This window comes from Acinonyx jubatus, chromosome B3 (genome assembly GCF_027475565.1).
Source record: "Acinonyx jubatus isolate Ajub_Pintada_27869175 chromosome B3, VMU_Ajub_asm_v1.0, whole genome shotgun sequence".
Classification (NCBI taxonomy): Eukaryota; Metazoa; Chordata; class Mammalia; order Carnivora; family Felidae; genus Acinonyx; species Acinonyx jubatus.
The window spans coordinates 132486125-132510121 of record NC_069386.1 but is presented as its reverse complement, the minus strand read 5'-3'; the positions used below and the strand labels follow the sequence as shown (position 1 = coordinate 132510121).

General features: G+C 48.2%; 1 protein-coding gene across 5 annotated transcripts in view; it reads left to right on the top strand.

The window, feature by feature from the left end:
* The window catches only part of FBLN5 (fibulin 5), an 80042-nt gene that overhangs the window by 42711 nt on the left and 13334 nt on the right, over positions 1-23997 (top strand). For all 5 annotated transcript variants that reach the window (XM_027066446.2, XM_027066445.2, XM_027066443.2 and 2 more), the window contains 3 exons: positions 13250-13372; positions 16455-16571; positions 19835-19954. In XM_027066446.2, the coding sequence (XP_026922247.1) occupies positions 13250-13372; positions 16455-16571; positions 19835-19954 (360 nt within the window). The remainder of the gene's footprint in view (positions 1-13249; positions 13373-16454; positions 16572-19834; positions 19955-23997) is intronic.

Here is a 23997-nt window from a genome sequence, read left to right as displayed (position 1 = left end):
GTTGATGGTTTTCCTTGTTGTGCAGAAGTGTCTTTAAAAATTTTTTTTATGTTTATTATTTATTTTTGAGAGAGAGAGAGAGAGACAGAGTGCAAACAGGGGAGGAGCAGGGGAGGAGCAGAGAGAAAGAGAGACACAGAATCTGAAGCAGGCTCCAGGCTCTGAGCTGTCAGCACAGAGCCTGACAGGGGGCTTGAACTTACAAACTGCGAGATCATGACCTGAGCTGAAGTCAGATGCTTAACTGACTGAGCCACCCAGCCACCCCAGTGCAGAAGCTTTTTTGTTTGTATAACTCATTTTTTAATTTTTGCTTTTGTTGTCATTGCCTTTAGAATCAGATCCAAGAAAAAAAAATCACCAAGAGCAATGTCAAGGAGCTTACCATCTATGTTTTCTTTTAGGAGTTTATGGTTTCTGGTCTTATATTCAAGCCTTTGATTTCTTTTGAGTTAATTTTTGTGTATAGTGTCACATAGTGATCCAGTTTCTTTCTTTTCCTTTTTTCTTTTTGCATGTAACTGTCCAGTTTTCCCAATGCCATTTATGGAAGAGACTGTCCTTTCCCTGTTTTCCTCCTTTGTCATAAACTAAATGACCATATACATATGGGTTTTTTTTCTGGGTTTTCTGTTCTGTTCCACTGATCTGTATGTCTCTTTTTATACCAGTACCTTGTCATTTTGATTACTATAACTTTGTAATGTAGTTTTAAATCAGGGAGTGTGATGCTTCCAGCTTCGTTTTTCTTTCTCAAGATTGCATTGTCTATTCAGGATCTTTTGTGGTTCCACACACATTTTAAGATTGTTTGTTTTATTTCTGTGAAAAATGCTATTAGGATATTGATAGGGATTACTCTGAATCTATAGATTGCATTGGGAGATATGGAAATTTTAACTATATTAATTCTTCAAATCAATGAGCATGGAATATCTTTTCATTTATTTATGTCTTCTTCAATCTCTTCCATCAGTGTCATGTAGTTTTCAGTGTGCATGTCTTTTATCTCCTTGGTTAAATTTATTCTCAGTTATTTTATTCTTTGGAATGAAATTGTAAGTGGGATTGTTTTCTTAATTTCTCTTTCTGATAGTTTGTTGTTAGTGTATTAAAATACAACAGATTTGTGTATATTGATAGTGTGTTCTGAAGCCTTACTGCATTTGTTTATTAGTTGTAGTAGTTTTTTCATGTGTGAAGTCTTTAGGGTTTTCTATATATAAAATCATGTTGTCTACAAATAGTGACAGTTTTGCTTTTTATTTTTCCATTTGGATGCATTTTATTTCTTTTTCTTGCCTAATTGCTTTGGCTAGGACTTCTAATGCTATGTTGAATAAAAGCAGCAAAAGTGGGCATCTTTGTCTTGTTCCTGATCTCAGAAAAAAAGCATTCAGCTCTTCACCATCGAGTGTGATATTATACGTGGGTTTGTCAAAAATGGCTTTTATTATGTTTATTATGTCACATTCCCTCTATGCCTGTGCTGTTGAGAGCTTTTATCATAATGAATGTTGAATTTTGTCAAATGCTTTTTCTGCGTCTAGTGATTTACCATATGATTTTTGTATTTCGTTTTGTTAATGTGGCGTGTCACACTGATTAATTTGCAAATGTTGAACCATCTTTGCATCCCTTGAATAAACCCTATGTGATCATGGTGTATGATCTTTTTAATGTATTGTTGAATTCAATTTGTTAATATTTTGTTGAGAAGTTTTACATCTATGTTCATTAGGATTATTGGCCTGTAGTAATCTTTTCTGTGGTGTTCTTTTCTGGGTTTGCTATCAGGGTAATTCTGGCCTTATAAAATGAGTTTGGAAGTGTTCCCTCCTCTTCAATTTTTGGAAGAGTTTGAGAAGGATAAGTATTAAATCTTCTTTGAATATTTGGTAGAATTTACCAGTGAAGTCATCCTGACTTTGTTTGTCAGGAGGTTTTGGATTACTGACTCAAACTCCTTGTTAGTATCAGTCTATCCAGATTTTCTACTTCTTCATGATTCAGTCCTGGAAGACTGCATGTTTCTAGGAATTTATCCATTTCTTCTAGTTGTCCAACTTGTTGATGTATCATTTTTTATAGTAGTTTCTTATGACCTTTTGTATTTCTTTGGTATCAGTTGTAACTTCCCCTCTTTCATTTCTGATTTTATTTACTTGAGTCCTCTCTCTCTACTTAGTGAGTCTATCTAAAGTTTCTCACTTTTGTTTGTCTTTTCAAAGAATCAACTTTTAGTTTCTTTTTTTTAGTACCGTTTCTTTCTGCCATGACCTTTATTATTTCCTTCATACTACTAGCTTTGGGCTTTGTTTGTTTCCCTGTTTGTAGTTCCTTTAGGCTTATTGGGGGAGGGTCACAGGGGAACTCCAGGCCAGTGTGCATCCATCCCTGGGTTTAGTGGGATGGGGCCATAACAGAGCCCACCTACTTTTTTGGGCTAATTCCTATTCGTTTGTATTAGGGTACAAGCTAGGCTGCTATAACAAAAAGACCTTCAACATAGTAGTCTAGATAAGAGAGAATTTACATCTTCTCACATGGTATAGTCCAGAGGCAGGTGGTTCAGGGATGGTAGAGTGTCTTGGCCAAACTCAACATGTGGTTCTCACTTCTGGATCCAATGTGGCTGCTCTAGCCCTCACCATCACACCTACATCCCAGAGGGAGGAGAGAAGTGACAAAAGGACCCCACGCTCATTATTCTAAAGTGTGACTCAGAAGTTGTTACACATATTTTTATTTATGTTTCACTGGCTAGAGTTTAGTCACATAGTCACATTTCACTGTAAGGGAAGCTGAAAAATACAGTCTTTAGTTGGGAGAATGGATATCGGAGGACAGTATCCAATTGTGGCAACCTCTGCTACATCATCTGTCTAGATCCACCCAAATATCTTCTGTTCCAGGAAGCCTGTTCCTCCTGGACGGGACCCCATTCATTGCTCTAGCTATGAAACCGACCATACTGAATTGGAATTATCTGCTCCTGTAACTGTTCCCTACTAGACTGTAAACATATGTGACCCATGTCATTTATCTTTGAATGCCTAGTACCTATAGCAGTACTGGCTCGTGGTGAATGTATGTGGCATAAACGAATCCTGTTTAGAATTTTATTGACCCTTGGACTTGGGCACTGTGCTCTTTGTGGGGAGGTGCTAAAGTGGTCTGGCAAGTAAGTTAGTTGGTTGGCCCCACATGTAGCTCCTTCATCTCATTGCCGTCCACACTAAAGCAATCCCGAATCTGCTAGTGACCACAGAAGGGTGGATGTAAAAGGATAGCCCCTATTCCATTGGCTAAGTAAACAAGCAATCCTGAAAAGTGTTCAATTCGTTCAAATATTTATTTTAGTCTCAAGTGATATAATTCAACTCTTACCAAGGCCAAAGGGTGGTGGGAAACATGTGTGGCTACTTCAGATCTGTGCTTTTTGGGGTGGGGCCCTCCTTTCCAGACTCTCAGGATATGTGGCCCCCCCCTCAGCCAGGAGAGAGCACCCCTAGCATACTCTCCCCTATGGTCACCTCTTCTTCTTCTTCCTGTGCCCTAAGGTTTCACTTCCTCTTGACTTGTAGCCTTAACAGTTATTCTCTGATGTGCTGGGCTTGTCTGTTAGAGATGGGGAACCAGGTGGAGGAGTGGGGGCAGGAGAGGAGACATAGTGGGTTGCTCCCAGGATGACATGTCCATATTCTTAATCACCTATTGGCCTATTGCTTGTACTTTGTTATGTTGAAGGAGCCATCTGTTACTTCCCTCCCTTGTTCTGGGGTTCCAGGAATAGATGTGTGTGAAGGAACCATTTCTCTGCATCATCGTCCAGTGTCAAGACCTGCCCTCACCTCCCAGATTTGGGACACTCCCAGTTATATGTTCTCATACCCAGTTATATCTTCTCATACCCAGTTATATGTTCTCATAGCCTTCTGCAATGCCCTCCACACATCTGTTTCTGTTCAGTGTCAGTCTTCCCCATTAGCCTGCGAGCACTAGGGGGCAGGGGTAGTGGCCCCATTTCAGAGATAAGAAAGCAAATGTCAGAAGCTGTAGCAGGGTCCCTGACCTCAGGTGTGGGGAACAAAACACATGCAGATTTCGTTATCGTGTTCTGAACGTGACCTGGCAGGGAATGTGTGTTGCTGACGACAGACTCATTCCTTGGGGTGAGTTTGCACACCTGGGTATTCTCACAGGCAGCCAGGCTGAGGATTTTGTCCCAAGCCTGAAAAATGGGTAGGATTTCCTGGTTGTCCCCTAAGAGCTTGGTGCCCATTTTCAGGCCAGAATGAACGTGTATCTTTTCCCTTCTCTGGTGTTCCTCCTTCTTGTGATGGTTAAAAATAAACTTTGTCCTTGACCAGACATCCAGCTCTCTAAGAGGAAAGAGGAAATGTAACTTACTCCATTGGGCCAAGCGCATGGTGTGTCAAAGCCTTTAGAGGTGGAGAATGCTCTCAAATCAGCCCTGGGCAAAGACTGGGATGGGAATAAAGCCCCAGGCACTACAGGCTGAGGCCTAAGGCTCTGCCGGAGTTGAAGCTGGATGCCAGATATCCTTCAGCTCGTGGGAATGAGATACAAGTCACCAGAAGAATGGATGGTGGAACCGGTTTCCTCTGATGCCCTGTGGTCTAACTGACTTTCCCCTCTTGCTTTCAGAAAACTCTAAGTAAACGAAGTACCTTCACTCAAATAGAATTCATTTCCATACTTTCCATCATGCTAGGCACTGTGTTGGGAGCTTAAGATACAAATGTGAATAAGACCCAGTTCTGACTTTCAAGAAGCTCGTGGTTTAGTGGAGGGAGCTGGGCCATACACAGCTAACTATGTAATACAATATGAAGTGCTATAAAGCTAGATGTTCTTAGCACATGTTTGAGTATGAAAGTAGGCTTCATGTGCTATGTTGCTGAGGTGCCAAAAGAAAGCTCTGACGTTTCTCAGGAGGCGATATAAAATTTTGAGGAGTATAGCCACATGATCATTTTTGTGTCTTGGATGGTTCTGGAGGTTGCATTTAGCTTGAGGTCGAGGGGGAGAGACTGGAAGCCTGCAGACTAGTAATGAAGTTATTTCAATCATTCAGAGAAAAGACAGTGAAGCCTTGAAGTGTTTGAGGTGACGTAAAGAAAGAGGAGAATTTGAAAGATTTCCAGAAGGAGAATTGTGTGAGAATAGGGAGTTAGGGAAAGATTGTAGGGATGCTTGAGGTTTCTAGCCCAGGATACTAGAAAACAGTGATGCCCTTAACTGAGACAGCATTGGAAGAGGTTCAGGGACAAGGAGATCATGGACTGTGACACTGAGGGTGACAAGGAAGTCAGGATGTGGGGCAGGAGTAGGCTCAGAGGGGACAAGGAGGAGGAGACTGTGGGAGGACACAATGGAGATTTTAAGATTTAAGAACTGTGATTCCTAGACAGTGGAAAAGGGATGGTCTGCATTGGAGGAAAGACACCGCCTTTCTTCCTCTCCTTTTTTTTAATGTTTATTTATTTTTGAGAAAGAGAAAGAGAGAGACAGAGCATGAGTGGGGGAGGGGCAGAGAGAGAGGGAGACACAGAATCCGAAGCAGGCTCCAGGTTCCGAGCTGTCAGCACGGAGCCCCACACGGGGCTCAAACTCATGAACTGTGAGATCACGACCTGAGCGAAGTCGGCCGCTCAACCGACTGAACCACCCAGGTCCCCCACCGTCCTTTGTTCTAACTGGCATCTTTTGCACTTTTTGTCATCGCTTTAGGGGCACTATTTCTAAGAACTTAGTTAATATTCAGAAAATTGAGTTTACTCCTAGGAAATCACGCACCCCCGGCAAACTGAAGCGGGGAAGAACTTTGGAAGGCGCACAGTGCTTTCGCCCAAGGCATCGCAGCAGTAGGCGCTCCAGCACTTACACGGTGGAATTGAATCATGGATGTTTCTGTACACCAGGAAAGCATCCTGCCTGGCTTAGACTGTGCTACGAACTTGTTTAATAAGACTCTAAAAATCACAATACTATAGTAACCCGCAGGGTTGATCTTAGAGAAATATCCAGTGAGGAATTGTTGGCTTGATATGTGAACACTTAAATTCTCTCCTAGCCTCTCTTGAACAGCCTCTTAAACTCTGAGCAGGTTGCACGGGTACAGAACGAAGCGCCCTGGGCCAGCAGCAGCATTGGCATTGCCTGGTTGCATGTTAGAAATGCAGAATCTGCCAAACTGGAACCTGCATGTTAGCAAGGTCCTCGCTGACTCGTACGCACATCAAAGCATGTGAAGTATTGGTCTGGTGTGGCAAGTTCCAGACGTGGTTTTGCACTGGAATCACATAGCTTACTTTAAACAGCTTTCCAAGCCTCAACCCCAGGCATTCTGATCAAGTCAGGTGATTCTCTTGGGTAGCTAGGTTTGGGAACTGTGGCTTGTACGGGTTCAAAAGTCCTTCTCTGTTGATGGGCAAATGGCACGAATTTTAGTTTGTGGAAATCTAGTTTGAGCGCCATGTTTGTTTGGTTTACAGTCATGGTAATAACTAAAGCCTCATGCCCTTTAAAAAAAAAAAATACCACGTCTAGGCTGGTAGTAAGCAGTCTTGGCTCCTTACTGTCAGGACAGTTTGATGCATGGCACTCAAGAAGGAAGATATGTGTCATCCCTTCCTTAGTCCCTGCCCCCCACAACTGCAGCGACCATTCATACGTTGGCAAAACGTGAATGGGCTTGGCCAATTCACTGCCCATTTTGAAAGCAGCTAAAGTCAGCTGATGTTTTCCAAGCACTCTGATGAAAATAATTACCCAAGACCAAACAATATGATCTCCATTAGTTGCATAGTTGTTGGTTTTTTTTTTTTCTGTAGAAGGTCAGAGCTAGAAGGGGCCTTCCAGAACTCTCCTCCCAGCTCTCACTTTATGGGTAGAAAAATAGAATCCACAGAGAAGTTGAAACCTGCCTTCTAGCTGGTTTCATCCAAGAGGAAAGGATTTTTTGTCGTTTAGAAAAACGGAGCACATATTTGTTGCCTAATTAGAGGCGCCATACGAGCAAGCTTTGTATTCTAAGTGTAATATCAAGCATTGGGAAAAGTTCTGTAAACACAGAGAGATCTGGTTCCTAACTATTGCCCAGGACCCATAAGACACATGGAGTGCAGATGTCCTTGGATTTCAACAAGCGAGTTCTCAAACGCTGAGGTCTTTAATTAAGCAGGTGTTTGGGAAGTAGGTCCCGTGTAGCTTCCAGCCTTGGCTGGGCTTGTCTTGCTGAAAAATGGCACTGACCCAGCCCAGCAGCAGGCCTGAAACTGGCTTCAATCGGAGGCGTAGGAATGTGCCATTGTTATTTTCTTTCTTATCAAGCCCCATTAGCGTGAGCAAGGAAGGAACAAAAATGGGCTGGGAAAACATGTTGTTTCACTGGGTAAAAATTTACTACCCAGGAAATGATTTTGCCGTTTCCAAAAAAGGCCTTTGAAAAGGTGTAGTCTTCCAAACTCTTTTGGACGATTTCTCCCAGTGTCACCCAGTGAGAATGTTTCCTTTTGGCTGATGGCCGTTCTCACACAAGAACAGAGACATTCCTCTGTGGTTGTATACACAGGTTCACAAGGATGACCCATTGCTTGTCCACAGTATTGGAGAACAGAAGACATGGAAAGAAGGAAGAGTCGTAGATGGTGTAGAGATTGGTCATAGTTAGCTGTGGAATTCAGCAAAACACAAAGACCCCTAGGCTTCTGGACGTCTGCGATTATGGAGTCATAGATGGACTCACAGATGCCAAAGTGCAGAGGTGGAAGCTGAGACCCCATGAAGGAATGTACCCTACCTTTTTTCACTCTTGTCCCAATCGCCTCCCTGTCTACCAGGGAGATGTCCCCGGCTCTGGCTATGGTTGAACCATTGGACTAATCATGTCTTACTGAGCCCTAGTGCTGTCATCTTGGTGTCTTTGGTGGATCCCAGAACAAAGCCTGTGGAGGCAGGAGCCATGCTTCCCTGCTATCTTTCACAGTTGTTAGAAATAGCGCCTCACTTAGGAAACTAGAATTTCCTGGGCACCTGCTATGTGCCAGCCAGTGGTGATAGGACCTGTGCACAAATACTGTATTTAGCAGAACACCTGAGGATGTGAGAGACTAATGAACTTGATCAGTAATACTTAGTTATCAAGTGCAGGAGCCTGGATTTACATCCAGCTCTGCCTCCCCCCGAAGTTATTTTTTTACCCATTAGCCCTTTCTGGGGAAGTCTCGGCCCTTCGGTCTTTTTTCCTCTGTGGCTTTAGTGCGGGCAGAATGGCTTAGGAAATGTTCTCCCCGGGGCATGGATGAATCGTTGGGTTTTGTTTTGTTTTGTCTTCCAGTTTTTTAAAAGACCTTTAATTTCAATTAGAACATGTACTATGAATACAGTTTAAGTATTTTCCCTTTAACTTTTAGGAATAGATGTGGAAATGTAATAACTATACAACAATAAATAGCTGGCATACATAGGCATATTATTTAATGTTTTTAATGTTTATTTACTTTTGAGAAAGAGTTGGGGTGGGGCAGGGAGACACAGAATCCCAAGCAGGCTCCAGGCTCTGAGGCGTCAGCACAGAGCCCGACGCGGGGCTCGAACCCACGAACTGTGAGCTCATGGCCTGAGCTGAAGTCGGACGCTTAACTGACCGAGCCACCCAGATGCTCCCATTTGCATAGTATTTGTACACAAACCGATTTATTACACAATTTATGGCAGTACGTTTAGCCTGTTATGCGTGCCTTTAGATCTCTTTATATAATAACCTGTGAGTTAACACTAAGAGTTGTGGCTCCTCCTCCTGGTGTTTCTTGAGTCAGCCTGAAGGAGAGCATTCTTTTTGTCATTTGGGTCGTCTGCCAGTGGTCTTCTGATGTCTTGAGGTCAGTTCCTCCATCTGCTTCCTCGACTCTACTTGGCAGACATCCTTTATTCACACTGTCTCAGCACACCTGTCCACGTGAAGCTGTCTGTCTGGCTGGGGACGTGGGACATAGTTGGCCATATGAAGTCCTCAGTGAGTGTCCCTAATATGCGGGCCTCTGTCCTAAGGCCCGGGAGCCCAGTCCAGCCTGTAGCCTCCTGAGAGGGGGTCAAGGGGGTGACTGACTTTGGTGACTTTCCCAAGTGAGCAGTTGTTTCAGATTGAGGATGTTTTCATTGAAGGCCACTCTGGGGATGTCGGAAGGAAGAGGCGACGGCTCGGACAAAGCTGCACGGGTCAGCAGAGCTGTGCCACTCACTGCAGAGGGCAGTTGCTTCCCGGGCAGGTACAGTTCTGGGCTTCAAACTGCTGCCAGGTTCTGGAGAGGTGAGCGAGCTCTCTCCTCCAGTGGCCGGGGCTCGGGCTGCCTGGACAGTGGTGGACGTTGCCCTGCCTGGGGAGGGACGAGTCACGGTTGATCTGGTGGAATCCTCCTGGTGCCCAGGCAGCTCCCAGGGAGCTGTGGACCGGGCCACAGCTCCCAGGAGTGAGGCAGAGAGTGCACAGAGGCCTCTAAGCAGAGTCTCCTTCCGGGAACGACGGGGCTAGAGGGCTCTACTCAAGGCCAGCTCTCCCAAATAGCCTGGAGGTTTGGGAGGACACACACACACACATAGCCACAGCAGAAGAAAAGAATGAATGAGTGAATGAGTGAATAGATGGCTGAATGGACTCGGCGTTCTTTCTTAGGAGTCTCTTCCTGAATATCACACAGGAAAGGAAATAGCAGGCATGATTTGCATCCGCGGATAATGACACTTTACTCAGGTTGCTGTAACTTGTACTTTTCCACTGATGCAGAAAGGAAGCTTTGCCAAAGAATGTCCTTGGAGTGGTTCAACGTATTTTTCCTTCTGTTATTTAAGTCAAATGTATTTAATGTAAGCAATTCAGCTGTGAGCTGGAATGTGTGATGAGTCTTTCAGCCTCGGGTGGAACCTCACAGCGAGAACATTCTAGTTTCTGCTCCACCAGGTGTGTAAACCGATGGGGGTTTTCGGTGGGGTTGATCGCTGATTGCCTTTAAAGTCCACACACCTAAATGGTCTTATCGGCCACTGGCTGGGGAAACTTGTCGGGGCTTAAAGGCATTGATGTTCATTATTCGTGTGTTCGTTCATTCATTCACCAGATAATTATTGAACATTTACTATGGACACGGCATTATACCAGGTATGTTCTGAGCGTATAAAAGACAAGACACACCCTCCAAGAGCTCCAGGGATTTATAGGGTTCTCGAAAATACGTATGTATTGAGAATCCACTCAGTGAGCGAGTGAAAGTTGAAAATACAGTTTTTCGAATGTACATCAACAGAAGTGGAGCATCACGAAGTTAATTCTTTAACCCAGTAAAAGGGGTGGAGTTGCTTTTTTTTTCCTTTTTTCTTTCTTTCTTTTTTTTTTTTTTTTTTTTGTTAAGACAATGAACTTTAAAGAGGTAGTCTCAGGCCAACATAGCTGCGGATGCCCGTGTGCGTGCCTGCGCATGCGCGCGCCTGTGCGCGTTCAGGTGCCGCGTGCCCTTCTGAGCCGTCTGGTCCCCTGGCGAGTGTTCGGCTTCTCTCTGCGGGGAGTCTGCCGGCCCATTGTGTGCGTCTCGAGCCGCACAAACACAGAGTCTTGGGAACTTGCTACCACCAAGTCTAATGGCTCTTCTCCCCTTGGGTCTCGCTCACCCTTTAATCCCCTCAAGGCAGGAAAAAGAGCGCAGAATTCCTAAGGCGACGTTGTTCCCAGGGTACAATTGCCATCCATCACTCCTCGCCAGAAAAATGTAAATATGCACTGGCCGATAGCGGCATTATTTATTATCATAGTCTTCGATGCGGATTTGAGCAGGGGTGGCTGCTCGCCAAGCATTATTCGCTGGTTCCCCTGGGAGGCTTTGCTGGGTGGGCAGAGCTGGGGGTGGAAGGGAGGCCAAGGGCAGAGGCATGAGCTCCTGCAGCCAAGAACAGCTGGGTTTTTGCCACGGAGGCTGCACATCGTCAACGTGTTGGGGTGGAGTGGAAGCGGCCACCACCTTGGAACCAGGTTCTTGGAGGCCGTGGCGTTCAGCGGCCTGAAGCCTGAATCCACGTGATGCCCAGACACCTGGCGGGCTGGGGCAGGGTGGGGATCGATTGGTGTCATTGGGGTTGACTTGTCGCAGGTGGGTGGTGGATTACGGTGGTGTCGCTTGACCCCGAGAAACTGTTGCTTACCTGGCTGAAGGTTTCACTGAGTCAGTCGTGCCCACTTTCCGCGCTTGTAGCCGGCAAAGCTCTGTCCTACACAAAACCCTGTCCTCAAGGAATTCACACTTTGGGGCCCTAGGCGCCCCCCACAGTCTGCAGTCTGCAATGTCAAGAGGCAGCCAGTTATCCTCTCCCCAGCCCTTTTTCCTCTTCCGAGTCTGCCAGCTCCCTTCTGAACCTGCCTGGGCCTGGGTAGTGTGACCGCTGCCATAGCTGCATAGAGGGATTTGGAGTCAGGTGGGAAGGGAGCTGGGCTCAGCTCTTGGCTTGGTACTGTATGTGAGGTGTCATATCTGCACATAATACAGTACACACTCACACGACATATACAGACTACATTTGCCTTCTACGTATGTACATGACGTACACGCATGCCCACGCCGACTACATGTGCACACGACATACGTAACATGTGTATACCACATACGCACACCGCACGTGCTCGGTGAGTACCTTTTAATGTTATTTCCAACCGTGCGTGGTCCCTTTGGAGGAGGCAGGGGAAGATGCGGATGAGCAAACCCCAAGTGCAGTAATAAGGGAAGCAAACGGAAGGTGCCCTGCGAAGGTACAGACAGGGAGGGGAGGTTGACCGAGGAGAGGGGTTGGTGCTGGGCCAGGCGGATCCAGGGCACTCGGTGGATCCTGTGCCGGGAATGCACAGATGAATGTTTAGGGAAAGTGTCCTTCTCCAGATCCAAGTGAGAGTGTGGCGTTGGAAGCGCTCCCCCCCCCAAAGTGCAGCGCGGGGACAAAGGGCAGGAGGATTTGTTGCAGTTACGACAGTTTTGAGTGCTGAGTGTGTACGTCGGAGGTCTTGAGGGATGTGACCGTGGATGTAGTTTGCTCTCTGGGCTCTGAAGCTCTTGATTAAGGAGAAGGGGCTGACTGCCCACTGCCAGACGGACAGCCATGGGCATGTAGCCATGCAGGGAACTCCAGTGCTGAGCCGAAGGCAGCAAGAGATCAGTCCCAGGAGCTCTGGAGCGGAGGGAAGGCCGGAAGCCTCCGTGAAGCTTCGTGAAGGTGCAGGGGCCCCAGGCCGAAGGATTTTTGTGGATAGATACAATCAAGTGGTTCCACCACTAGCTTCTTTTGGCAGGAGATGTTGGTTTTTCTTCTGTTCTCAGAGGTGTTTCTCACGCAGGTACACAACAGACCCCTGTTTAACACATGCATGAATAAGCCTAAGACAAAATGTGTTTCTTTTTTCTTTATTGATTTAAAAAAAAATTTTTTTAGTGTTTATTTATTTTTCAGAGAGATAGAGAGAGAGACAGAGTATAAGCGGGGGAGGAGCAGAGAGAGAGGGAGACACAGAATCGGAAGCAGGCTCCAGGCTCTGAGCTGTCAGCACAGAGCCCAGCGTGGGGCTCAAACTCACATACCCTGAGTTCATGCCCTGAGCTGAAGTCAGCTGCTCAACCGACTGAACCACCCAGGCACCCCTTTTTATTGATTTTTTAAGTGTTTTATTTATTTTTGAGAGAGTGCAAGTGGGGAGGGGTGGGGAGAGGGGGACAGAAGATCGGAAGTGGGCTCTGCACGGACAGGCTGACAGCAGCAAGCCTGATGTGGGGCTTGAAGTCACAAACGGCGAGATCATGACCTGAGCCAAAGTTGGATGCTCAACCGAATGAGCCACCCAGGTGCCCCAGACAAAATGTGTTTCCAAATCAAGTAAGTAATGGTTATTATCAAGGTGACCTGCTTTCAGAAAGTGATGGGACAGGATGTCAGAAGAGTCCCCAAGGGTGTGTGGTCTCTTCTTGGCTATTTTCTTTCGTGGATTTCTGGGGAGAAGACTAGGTCTACTCCCTCCAAAAGGGTCAGTGTCTCCTAATGGTATCCATCAGGGAGGTGCATCCTTTCCTTGAATGTAACTCATGGACATTATCACCTTCTTCCCAGAAGGACAAGCAAGCAGCTGGCAACTCTGGTGGCTCCAGAGCTCTGGATAAACGTAGGTGACATTCTTTGGAATATGTCTGTGTTACAGATGTGGACGAGTGTGCAACGGATTCTCACCAGTGCAATCCTACCCAGATTTGCATCAACACCGAAGGAGGGTATACCTGCTCCTGTACGGATGGCTATTGGCTTCTGGAAGGCCAGTGCTTAGGTAACGGCTCTCTGGGGCTCACAGAGACTCTTGGAAGTGAATGGTTTCCAGGGGTACTGTGAAATGGGGGCCTAACTGGGTGGTCCACGGACAGTGGGATTTTCTTGGGGCGGGAGAGGTAGAAGGCTATTCAGCTCGCGTGTAGCACTGCCCGTTCAAACCAGTTATGATCATCATGGTCAAATGCCATTATCCGAGTTTTTGACTGTAATGTTTAAGGGCTCGTATTCATTTTACCTAGACCTGCCTCCTGCCTTCAGGAAGTTTGTGGAAGTGAGGGTTATTCTATTTTAGTTAGAAATCCTGCTAAGGGAAGGGAACACTTCTTAGTCACAGAAATGTTCCAGGTCTCAAATGTGGCTTGGTAGATTCTAACACCCCCTCCCAACACCCACCCCACGAGTTGTGGTCTTTCTACTCTTAAGGACTCAGTCGTCACCAATTGAGAATTTTGTCCCTTGCCATTGGCATCTGCTCTATGATCTCTCTGTTTATTTTTACTGGAGGGTGATTTTCTTTTCTTCCGCTCTGGTTTTTTGGTTTAGCCAAGTGAATGAATTCATAGCAATCTCTAGCTGTCACTTCAATTTCTATTTCTAGGGTGTGATTTCTATGCTGTGTTTTCTTGGAAAAGCCCTACCAGTTTAAGTTCTCTAAGACACTGTTCTGTTGCCCAAAAGTCAGTCCTGGAGGATGAGAAGCAAATCCAAACAACATCATGGAAACAAAAAAAAGAAGAGGGTTCTTTTTTCCAAGACTCTCTTGGTTGAGACTTGAGTGTTGGTCTGCTCTAGAGCTCTGTCTGTAGCATCTTTGGGGCCGATAAGCCAGACTGGACTTGGCTTGTCCTCTTTTCCAGCCATGCACCAAAACGCTGCCAGCACATGGCATTTGTGAATATGAGGGTCGCTGTGTGTTTTAACCAACCTCAGCTATTCTGGAAAATTTGATGCCACTGATTTGAACATAAGCGGATCAGTGTGAGTGAGTTATTTGTACAGGAACTTAATATGTCGACTCTCAGAGCTGGAAGGGATGTTAGATATTATGTCATCCAACTTTTATAGAGTTGGAAACTGAGACTCAAAGAGGGGGAACGTTTTGAACAAGGCGAGTTGGGTCTAAAATCTGGCTCCTCTCAGGCCAGTTTTTTCCATCACAAGGGGGCGCTGGAGAGGCCCAGGTGATGGGAACACAAGCCCTGTCCTAGAGCCCTTGGGGCCAGGTAACTGGGACATTTATCTCCTTGGGAGAGCTGTTCTCTTCCACCAGGGCCTGAAGCTTAGGGAGACGTGCTCCTGGGGGCCTAACGTGGTGCCACATGTGCAGCCCGCTCACACTTCACATCTGAAGCGAAGGCCTTTCCTAATTGTGGTTGACCTCATGCCTCCTCCTGGCCAAATTCTTTCTCTTTCCAAACCCAAGTTCCACAGTCATATACCACCCATTCTGTGCACCTTTGGAGACATTGCTTTTGCAGAAAAATGAGGGGCTGGGGGCTGCCTTTCCTCCAAGGTACACCTGGGCAGAGGATGCCCTCCCCACTCCCTAACCCCCACCACTGCCTCCCTGGCCTTGGCGGTGTGTCCCAGTGCACCCTGGGAAAGTTGGGCCCAGCAACTGCACAAGTCAGTGTGCTTTCCAAGCAGGATCTGCAGCGCTCTCCATGGGCAGTGGGGTGGGCCAGGTTAGAAGTAGCTGCGACTCAGAGATGACTCAGTCACAAGGGTAGGGCACAGGCTCTGAGGCGGGCTGAACAACTGAACAATAGGTAAGATGGAGATGGGGTCCTTTCTGGCAGTAGGTGGTAGAAACCAGGTACGGAGACAGATTCTGGGCTGGTCTCCAGAGCCCTGGATGGACAATGGTTCCAAAGGAACTGGGGTCCCAGGAGAAAACATTTGGGGGAGGTGGGGGTAAGCAAGGACCAGTTATGGCTACAGTCAGATCAGCTGGTCCCAGCAGGTATTGTATAGGTGGGGACTTGGTCTCCACCTATAGGCTTCTTTCAAGGCGTCCCATCTCGCAGGAGGGAATTCTCTTGCCCATCAGCCCATTAACTTGGAGTATTGGGAAGTGCTTTCCCAATGACATCAGGCTCCCCATTGACTGGTACATGTCAGCAGGGAGGGCATACTGCCCAGCTCTGCTAAAAGGATCCATTCACCCACAGAGCCGCTTGCTCAGGAAAGGCCAGCCATGGCTCGGAAGGGGCATGTTTATCCAGAGTTTTATGTCTGCTCTGGTGCAAGGAGGAGATCCAAGGCGAACTCTGGCATCCTCGTGTTACTGGATTCATAGGTCTCTAGACGGCCCTGCTGCCCTGCCTTTCCTGGCCTACACTCACTCTTGTTCCTGAGAGGGAGACAGAGTCATTGCGTTTTTTTTTTTGTTTTTTTTTTAAGTTTATGTATTTACTTGGCAGGGTGGGCGAGAACGTGAGTAGGGGAGGGGCAGAGAAAGAGAATCCCAACTAGGCTCCATGCTGTCGGCTCGGAGCCCGATGTGGGGCTTGAACTCACGAACCATGAGATCGTGACCTGAGCCGCTATCAAGGGTCAGACGCTTAACTGACTGAGCCACCCAGGCACACCGAGACAGATTTATTGTTAATAGAGCTGGCAAACAGCCTATGGGAGCAAGGCTATGGATTCCTCTTACACTTGAAGCCAACTTGTCTCTTCCCAGGGCAGTGGGAGGTTTCTATAGAATCCTAGATTTGATTCTCCACATTGGATACATTTTAGCATTGAATGTTGGAGTTGGATAAAGATCTCAGAGCTTGCCTTGCCCCACATCCCAGCCTAAGCAGATATTTCTTCTATAGCTTTTCAGGTTCAGGTGTTCATGGGACTGAGATGGGGCAGGAAAGGTTAGAAAGGTAGATTGAGCCTTAGCCCCAGAGGGTATCACCACCCCCAACACTCAGTCGGTCGGTACTGTCTTCTCTTTACTTCCCCTTCCCTTCCCTTGGCGGTCCTGCTCCAGGAGAGATGGGCCATAATGATGCCAATGGTGATGCCGGGTGTGGCACTGGTGATTGAGGAGAGATGTCTCACCTTGCTAGCGTTTCTCCTTCCAGACATTGATGAATGTCGCTATGGCTACTGCCAGCAACTGTGTGCGAACGTTCCTGGGTCCTATTCCTGCACCTGCAACCCCGGTTTTACCCTCAATGAGGATGGAAGGTCTTGCCAAGGTAAGTGATGCAGATGACAACTTGCACACGATGCAAAGCACGAGACGCTCTCTTCTTCGGAATCTGACAGTTTACACGGTTGGCGCATATTCCTACTTTGGTGTCACCGTGTGCCCCTCCTGGGTGCTTACAGAAACCTGAGATCCGAACGGAGGTTATGGGAAATATCTCAAAAAGTGCTCTGAGTATGGCTGAGATGAGAACCACGGTCATCCATCAGTTGGGGCTTGTGCCTGCATGGATTTGCTTCTCTCTGTGCGTCTACTTCCCAGGAGTTGGCCTGCCAGCTTTCCAGGCTAATCAGAAATTTTCACGCACGTCCAGTGGCCTGAGTTCAGTTCCTGATGCGCAAGAGGGGTGGTCAGAAAGGGCATCTGACCTCCGATGCATTCCCATATAGACGCATACTCTGTGCAGGGCTTTCACAGGCAATTTTCATGCCTCTCCCTCCAATGTTGCCTACAGCCTACGCTGGGAGGGCCTGCTCCTTAGCAGAGAGTCCAGGGGGGATGATGATTTCCTCCTCCGACGCAGTGTTTCGCACAAAACCGGAATGAAACAAAGGCATTTTCTGGGTTTTATAGGATCCCTTCAAATACTGATAAGAAAAACAAGCTGCATGCCTACTTCAGTTTCTTCTGCTCAGGAAGTGACTGGGGGCCCAAGGCCCCCCAAGGAATTAGCGCAAGTCCTGCCCGGCCCCCGGCCCCGCCCCGGCCCCCACCCAGGCCTCCGGTCCCTGGCAGCTGCCCCTCCATCCAGGGTGGAGGCGGTGCCGGGGCCTCAGAATGAGGTCTTTGTTTGGAGCCTGCCACCAGGTTTTGCAGGGCCCATGTCCTTGTCACACCATCTGAGGTCTGGTGGGCAGGCTCCTGGCCAGCTAGTCGGGGGATATCATGTTTCCATTCATTTAATCATATCTAAATCATTGAGTAAACAGGAAGGCCTCAGCGCTTAAAGGGTCTGATCCTGGGTTCTTTGTAAGTCTTTCTCTCCAGAACTGGTTCTGCTAATTGTTCCAAGAAGTCTCGGCTATGTTCCTCTTGCCAGGGGAGGTAATTTTCTCCCGACAGAGCAGGGGCCCTTCTCTCCCACTGGAGCAGGGAGCAGGCCGCCTGGCTCCCTTGCCGCTGCGACGAGTGACATAAGGCAGCCGCGGGCTTCTCCGTGCCCAGACCGGGGGGTGGTAGCGCCCGCCCAGGTTTCCCCCAGAGGCTGGCAAGGTGCATCAGCATCTCGTAAGGAACAGCCGTGCTCAGCAGAGCCAAAAGGGCCTCTCAGGGACAGGCCTGTGACAAGGAGCAGATAATACACCTGGCACGTGCCAGGTGCCTTGGTGTGGTAAAGCCTGGACATGGGCACCCAGCCACCGGGATATTGCATCAGCAGGGGCCACGGGTGTACAGGATGTTACCTACGCCATTGAGCTCTTGTCCTGATGCCTCACGCAAGGAAGGCTGCTGTGCGCTCTTCAAACCAGTGACGCCTCTGTTAACCTCACTGAACCCCAGCAATAGCCTTAGGGGACAGGTACGGCAGGTGTGTGTGGCCATGCCTTGCAGATGAGGAAGTCGAAGCTCAAAAACGTGAAGCCACTTGGCCGAAGTCACGCAGCCAGGTGGTGGCAGAGTTGAGAGAACCGAGGCTTCAGCCTTCCCGTCCAGCAAGTCAGAGTGGGTGGGTGTGGCCTGCTCCACATGATTCACAGGGGCACTTGTGCATGTGTGGATCCTGGGGGCTGGCAGGCAAGTGCAGCCGGGGCCCAGGGGGCAGCGTCCTGTGGGCCCTGTTGCTCTGCAGAGGCAGCTGAGAGCTGCAGGAGGACAAGACCCGAGCTCACTCGTATTGGCGTGGTCAGCGAGTGGCCGGGAGCCAAGGACACCGGCCCTAATACTCGGCGGTGCCGTCCTGCCTGGACTTGACTCAAAGACTCACCGCCATGGTGTTTCCAGGCTGCCAGGGCACAGAGCCTCCAAGCTCTGTTGGGGAGAATGGTACCTTGTGGACCCTCCCTGCAGAGCCCTGTTTTTCCCCCTCTGAAAGCTCTGAGGATACCAGGAAGCAGGCACTGTGTGGGCATGGGATTAGCCCTCCCCGTTAAGAAAAGCTTTACAAGCTGTTGCCGATGAAGGCTTTTCACTCTGAAAACACTCAAATCTCTATTCAGAGCCTTGAGAGGTTTACCTGGACTTTGAAGGGGATAGAAATGCTCTCAGCTGGAACTTTGGTCATTGGCATGTCGGGCTTGGGAGAGGGTGTGCTTAAATCAAGTCAGCCAGTGCCAGTGCAGAAAAGGGCTCCTTCCTGCCCCTCCCCTCACCCCGATGAGTTGTGCAGAATAGTTTGTTGATATCATGGAAAGCCCTCGGACTCAAGTTCCGGCTCCAGCTGTGCTCCTGTTAGCTTGGGAACTTGGGCGCATCTCCTAACCTTAAAACAACCTTAAAATTGTTGGTGTATAATTGGTGTACAATAACCTGTGCTCTTAAAGGTCCATTATTCCATTACCTTTGATGTATGTATCCCCCCATGCAGCCATCGCCACGCTCAAGGTGATGAAATATTCTATTATGTAAAAGTTTCCTCGTGCTCCTTTGTGGTCCCTTCCTTAACCCCCTGAACCTGTAACATGGGGCAGTGGCCCCAAAGCTGGGTTGTTGTAGGGATTCAGTAAGTGTGAGATCTGAGGACCCCGCCTCTAGGTAACTTATTACCTCCCAAATGCCCCATCTCCAAATATAGTCACATTGGGGGTTAGGGATTCAAACTATGAATTTGGGGGAGGGACATAATAAGGTCCGTAGCAATCACAGAGTTATTATTAGAGTTGTCATGGTTATTTACCTGTTTACTGAAAAGTTTAGAGTCAGTAGTGAGAGAAGAGGGAATCGGTGATATAATGCGGGAGATGAGAGGGCAAAGCAGATATTGCCTGGAAATTCCTGTGGGTGACCCTTGGGGAGTAGACTGACTAGGAGGGGTGTGTGTGTACATGCACATGCATGGGTATGGTGTATGTACAAGTTGTTTCTGCCCTTCCCAACTTGTGAGCAAGGAGGGGCATGTGGATGGAGACCCTGGTCCTTCGGTGGAAGCTCTGGGGTCTGAGCTCTGAATGTGAGAGATCTTGGGTGGAGATACTTGGCCCCTGTGAATCTGGTCTCCCAGCGCCGGTAGATTTTGTTGCCGGTGCATTTTCTGCCTGGTCATTGGGGATGTTCTGTTGTGGGAATGCTCAGTGACGTGCTTTTCTTTTCCCGTAGATGTGAACGAATGTGCAACTGAGAACCCATGCGTGCAAACTTGTGTCAACACCTATGGCTCTTTCATCTGCCGCTGTGACCCAGGATATGAACTTGAGGATGACGGTGTTCATTGCAGTGGTAATGGGCTTTGGCATTTGGAGACTTCCATCTGTATTAGGGGTCCAGGGGTGGGGGGGTCAGAGGACAAGGGCTTCCTTTACAGGTGTTTCCTCTCATTTCACAGACACATATCCAGTTTGGGGACATTTCTTAGTGCGGTGGGGTCACAACCACACAAAGCAGAGATGAGTCACTTCCTGAAAGGTGGAGTAGAGTCCCCTCCCTTGTCATTTGACCCCTAACGCAAAATCTGACGGAGCTGCCTTTTAGGGTCTGACATGGGGTTGAAGAGGGAAAAGAGTGACCCAATGTTGTGTGTTGGTTTGAAGTATCTATCCCTACCCAGCACTGACAAGTCCTGGGGATCGCATACATCGTACTTGTAGAGTGAAGTGACTTGGAATAATAGCATATCTCCCAGGGTAGGGTTGGCAGGGGCACTGAGTGAATGAGATCACATACGTAAGTGAAAATGCTTTGCGAACTTCTAAAATCTCTACAAATAACGAATCAGTTCCTAGCTCCAGGCCTGGCACATAGCACACGTACAATCAAGAGTCCTCAAATCAATGAATGAATGATTGAATGTTGAATGAATTAATTCTTAACAATTTGTGAGAACATAGATGTGGTGACTTCTCTGACCTTTTACAAATTCCTTCCAAGACCCAGAAGCTACGATTCTCTGCCAGGGCTTTCTTGCGGACTCCATTACAATTTTCTTCCTAAAACCTTGTGACAAGAAAGTTGTAAACTCTTGCAAACTCCTTGAGAACAGGGATGACATTTTACTCCTATAAATCCATGTAGCATCCGGCACAGAGCCACGTATGTGCTCATTCTTTCTTTCGTTCTTTTTTCTTTTTCTTCTTTCCTTGTTTTTTGGTAAATACTGGATTAAAGTAAACTCCATTGCATCGACTTTTGGCATCATGAGACGTTGTGAATTAGCACGGCTCAAATTAACGCTGCTTCGCCGTATTCTTCAAAATAAGCGAACCATACCCTAGGGCGTGAAAATCTTTTTGTCCCACTGAATGGAAAGTTTCCTAATCCCGGGTTTCATTGTGACAGGAACTGACCCAGGTCATGAATGGGACTTGTGTGGTAGCCTCACTGAGGTCCGGGGTGTTCTAGGGACAGAGTACTCTGAACAAACGAGCAACCTCTCCCTGGGGCCCGGAAAGCCAGAGCCGTGAGGAGGCAGTTACAGAGAGCCTCAGACGGATTAAATGTCAGTCCCGGAAACTAATAACATACCTTCAGGCATGAAAAGCTACTTTCTTCCTAGATTTCGGTTCCTCCTATGGCACTCCTTGGGGGAATCTGGGCCAAGGGACTAAGAGGGAGAAAGTTTAGCATCATGAGATGGGATTAGTTGTTTCTCCAAAAGTCCCTGCACATCCACAGGGGTATACTGACCATCTCTGGAGGGGGTATGGTAGAGCGACTGCAGCCAGATGGAGCTGGGTTCAAATTCTAGCTCTGCTGTTTAGTGCTTTCCTTGGCCACGTCACTCATGTGGTCCTAAAGATTAAAAAAGCTGGTGTCGAGGCACCTGGGTGGCTCAGTCCATTTCAGCATCCGACTTCAGCTCAGGTCATGATCTCATGGTTTGTGAGTTCGAGCCCCACACCAGGCTCTCTGCTGTCAGCACAGAGCCTGCTTCAGATCCTCTGTCCTCCTTGCTCTCTGCCCCTCTCCCACTGGTTCTCTTTCTCTTTCTCTCTCTCTCAATATAAATACATAAACTTAAAAAAAAAAAAAACTAGTGTACCTAAGCATCGTTCCATATTAATTTATTTTCTCTGTCAGTGTAAGAGACTTCTGGCTTTTCACAGAGTTTACATCCTCGGTGGTTTGGCAGGGATTTTCAGTTGACTCATTTTACCCTAAATGGCCGTCTTCTCCTCCACACTCACCATGAAGTGCCCACTTTCCTAAGACTTAGAGTGACTCCTGGCCACCTCAGGCTTTAAGGTTGGCTCGGGATAACAGTGGGACACAGGGAGTTTGTTTTCTGTCCCTTCCTACTTACCCTCTTTCTTTCTTTCTTTCTTTCTTTTTCTTTCTTTCCTCCTCCCTCTCTCCCTCCCTCCCTCCGTCCTTCCTCCCTCCCTCCCTCCCTCCCTCCTTCCTTCCTTCCTTCCTTCTTTCCTTCCTTCCTTCTCATTTCCCCCCAGGAACTGTGACTCCCGGTGCCGTCACAGCTAGCGTGGCCCCTCTGTACAGCACCAGCCCTTTCCTGGCTGTGTCCCTTTATCTCTTGGGGACTTGCTAAACTGAGCTAATCCTGGAAACCGTGGCGGGTGAAAAATGAGTGAAAAATGAGTGAAAAATGGCCTCAAGGGTGCTCCTGGCCAAAAACCAGGCTTGGACTTCAGCTTTTTTGGTGGAGATTGGAGCCACAGCCCTAGTAAAGTCTGGGGATTGCAGACCCCAAGATAAACTGAGTGGGCCTATTAGGGACCCTCCCTAGCCAACAGGAGGTGGGGGCACGTGCTGCCCTCTCCATCTGCCCTGGGGCCAGTCCTGCTCAGGGGAGACCCCAACCTTAGGACCCCTCAAATCCACCGATTTTAAGTCCTGAGCGGGATCGCTCAGGGAGACACCACAGCATGGTGTTGACCAGTGTAGGTGGTTTGGCTACACCTACACTGGCTGGCTGGCTGGCTGGCTAGCTTCATGTCCGAGATTTACTGCTTCCTCCTTATGTGTAAGTTGTTACCTAACTCGTTAGTCAAGTTACCTGACTTCGGTAAGCCTCCATTTTTCCTCTGTACAATGTAGCTAATAATAACACTTCCTTCATAGGGCTGAGGTGAGGATTAAATAAGATGAGGCATGGGACACTGGCTGGCTCGGTCTGCGGGGCATGCGACTCTTGATCTTTGGGTTGTGAGTTCAGATCTTTGGGTTGTGAGTTCAAGCCCCACGTTGGGTGTAGAGATTACTTAAAAGTAAAATCTTAAAAAAAAAAAAATAGTAAGATGAGACATGGGAAGGATTTAAGCCAGCACTTGGTGCATAGCAAGCGTTTGACAGCTTCAGGCTTTACTCCCGCCTCTCCCAGAGGTATGAGCAGAATCTACTGTCTGTTGTGATGGGCTGGGGCCCGAGGCCTGGGACCCTACGAGGTCCCTGGGGGAGCAGGGGTGGGGTGGGCTGGGGCGGGGCGGACAGAAGCACGTCCTACCTCATGAGCGTGCTTTAACTTTCCACATGCACATCCGGTTCTGCCGGCTCCCAGCCCACTGCCCGGAGACCCCTGGGAGAGCTGGGAAGGAGTTGTTCCTCCTGCGATGTGAGAGGCTTAGGCGACACCAGGATTATCCCGAGGTGGGGAAGCCGCCTCGTTTGCCCGGACACCCTCCCTGGGTCATTCCGGCCACCGGCGGTCTGTGAGCGAGAGAGCAATCCGAGGACATGTCACATGGGGAAGCTGGTGAAAGCAAGTTTTCGGGAAACAATAAATGAAAGAAAAACATGTTTTCTTTGGCGCGCTCGACGAACGAGGCTCAGATGGGGCTCTGCTGCCAAACTCCGTGTGTGAGGAGGTCTGGCCCTTCTAAGACGCCCTCTTCTGCATCAGCTGCCCCGGCCTATGTGTTCGATGGCTGCTCCTCTGTGTCGCCACCTCTCTGCAGCCCAGGAGTGGCCCAGCTCCAGGTTCCCACGTGCCGACCACCTCCTGAGGCAGGCGGGCCAGCCAGGGGCCATACGCTGGCCCACCCCACGCCCCTCCAGAGCTTTCTTTTTCAAGGAGGTCTTTGAACACAATGAACTTTTGCCGTAACGCGCATCCCCCGGCCTCCCCAATGTGTCCCTTTGAGTTGGGATTTTCGGAAGCATATTGCTTCTCAACTTCGGGGTGATTAGAGGGCGATCAGCGCTGGTAAGGTTGCCCTTTACAGAAGGCTGGGGACCAGGGAACGTGGGGTTTTGGGGGCTCTGGGGGAAGAGTTCTGCCCGTAGAAAACTCCGATGGGCAAAAGAATCCCCCCTTCAGAAGTGAAAGTTACATGTAGCTGTTGGGCAAAAGGAGTCGGTAGTGAGTAGAT